Below are 1,293 nucleotides of genomic sequence, written 5' to 3' on the forward strand. Positions count from 1 at the left end.
TTTTAGCCTGGATTTGAAGGCAGAAATGTGCAGCTGGTATCTATTGACAATGTTATGTTCAACTGAGAGGCCAGGGAGATGGAAGATAATTTGTAGGAGATAAGAAGGCATGTGTATGTATGTATATGTACATGTAGTGAACACAAAAGGGGTCTGACGCTGGTGTTTGTGAGTGACATAAAAATAAACAAATGGTGTTATATATGAAATACTTTAACACAAACTGTAGCACAGAGGCAACTCCAGTGTCCAGACAGTCGGTCACACCACAAACACGGAGCGTGACTGTGACCTGAGTAAACAAGCAAACAGTGAGAGCTGCGCAGACCTTTTCTCTGCGTCCTGGCATCCTTTAACAGCAGCCTGCTTGGACTGGCTTATCAAGCCATCCAACCTTTTCAAAAAATCCACTGGAGTGAGGTCTGACGCCCTGTCTTTGCCATCGTCTTGCGTCTTCTCAGAGGAGTTCCCCGTGTGCCCATTCTGGTCAGCAGCAAAGCCCGCGTTGTCTTCTTCACTGTCCTCTAAAACCAGATCCACCCCGTTACTGCAGTGGTCAAAGTCCGACATCACGGGGATCGACAGGGACTTCTTCAGGAATATCGAGTCATTGGTGTACATCCTGTTTGCTCTTTTGATTTGCTCCATCTGGAAGAAAAGATGACCTCGTCAGCCTTTTTCCAAACTGAGCCGAACTAAAGTTAGTCTCAATTCATTGAGAAAAAACTGCTTAATAACGGTTCCTTTATTTCACTAAAATCATGAGCACTCTAATTAAATTGTTCATTCATGCATGGGTGTTTCAGGCAGATGACTTTCAGCACGCAAATTGGTAACAACTGAATAAATGATTTCATTAAAGTGCTGTCCTACTTGTGATTTTTGCTTTTGAAGATTCATTCATCATTATTTCTTTATTTTTTATTTATTTATTTAACAACTAAACATATTCGACACCATCCACTGCAGCTTGTGGGCATTTGTCTATATGTTCTGAGATTATCATAATTAATCAGCATGAGATGATGTGTAAAATTAGACTATTATTCATGTATGTGTGTCATTAAGTGATTATTAAATATCAGATGTGCTGGTATAAAGCAGGTAGACCTCCAGACTTGCAGCTAGAGCAAAATAATATATACTAGTACGGTTCAACAACTATGTTACTACAGTACAATGGCCACATGTCAAACTACTGACGCACAAACAAATAACACACAACCAGAAGAAAATGTATGTACATGTAGGCGTTGGATTTAAAACAAAATATATAAGATAAGATATTCCTTT

General features: G+C 39.6%; 1 protein-coding gene across 1 annotated transcript in view; it reads right to left on the reverse strand.

Annotated features, from left to right (window-relative positions):
* lysmd1 (LysM, putative peptidoglycan-binding, domain containing 1) overlaps positions 1–1,293 on the reverse strand; it is a 2,990-nt gene that overhangs the window by 1,179 nt on the left and 518 nt on the right. Inside the window, exon 2 of the mRNA XM_035671906.1 lies at positions 329–648. Coding sequence (XP_035527799.1) covers positions 329–648 — 320 coding nt within the window. The remainder of the gene's footprint in view (positions 1–328; positions 649–1,293) is intronic.

The sequence above is a fragment of the Morone saxatilis genome, unplaced genomic scaffold (genome assembly GCF_004916995.1).
Source record: "Morone saxatilis isolate NCDOM2014 unplaced genomic scaffold, NCSU_SB_2.0 Contig24, whole genome shotgun sequence".
In the NCBI taxonomy this organism is placed as follows: domain Eukaryota; kingdom Metazoa; phylum Chordata; class Actinopteri; family Moronidae; genus Morone; species Morone saxatilis.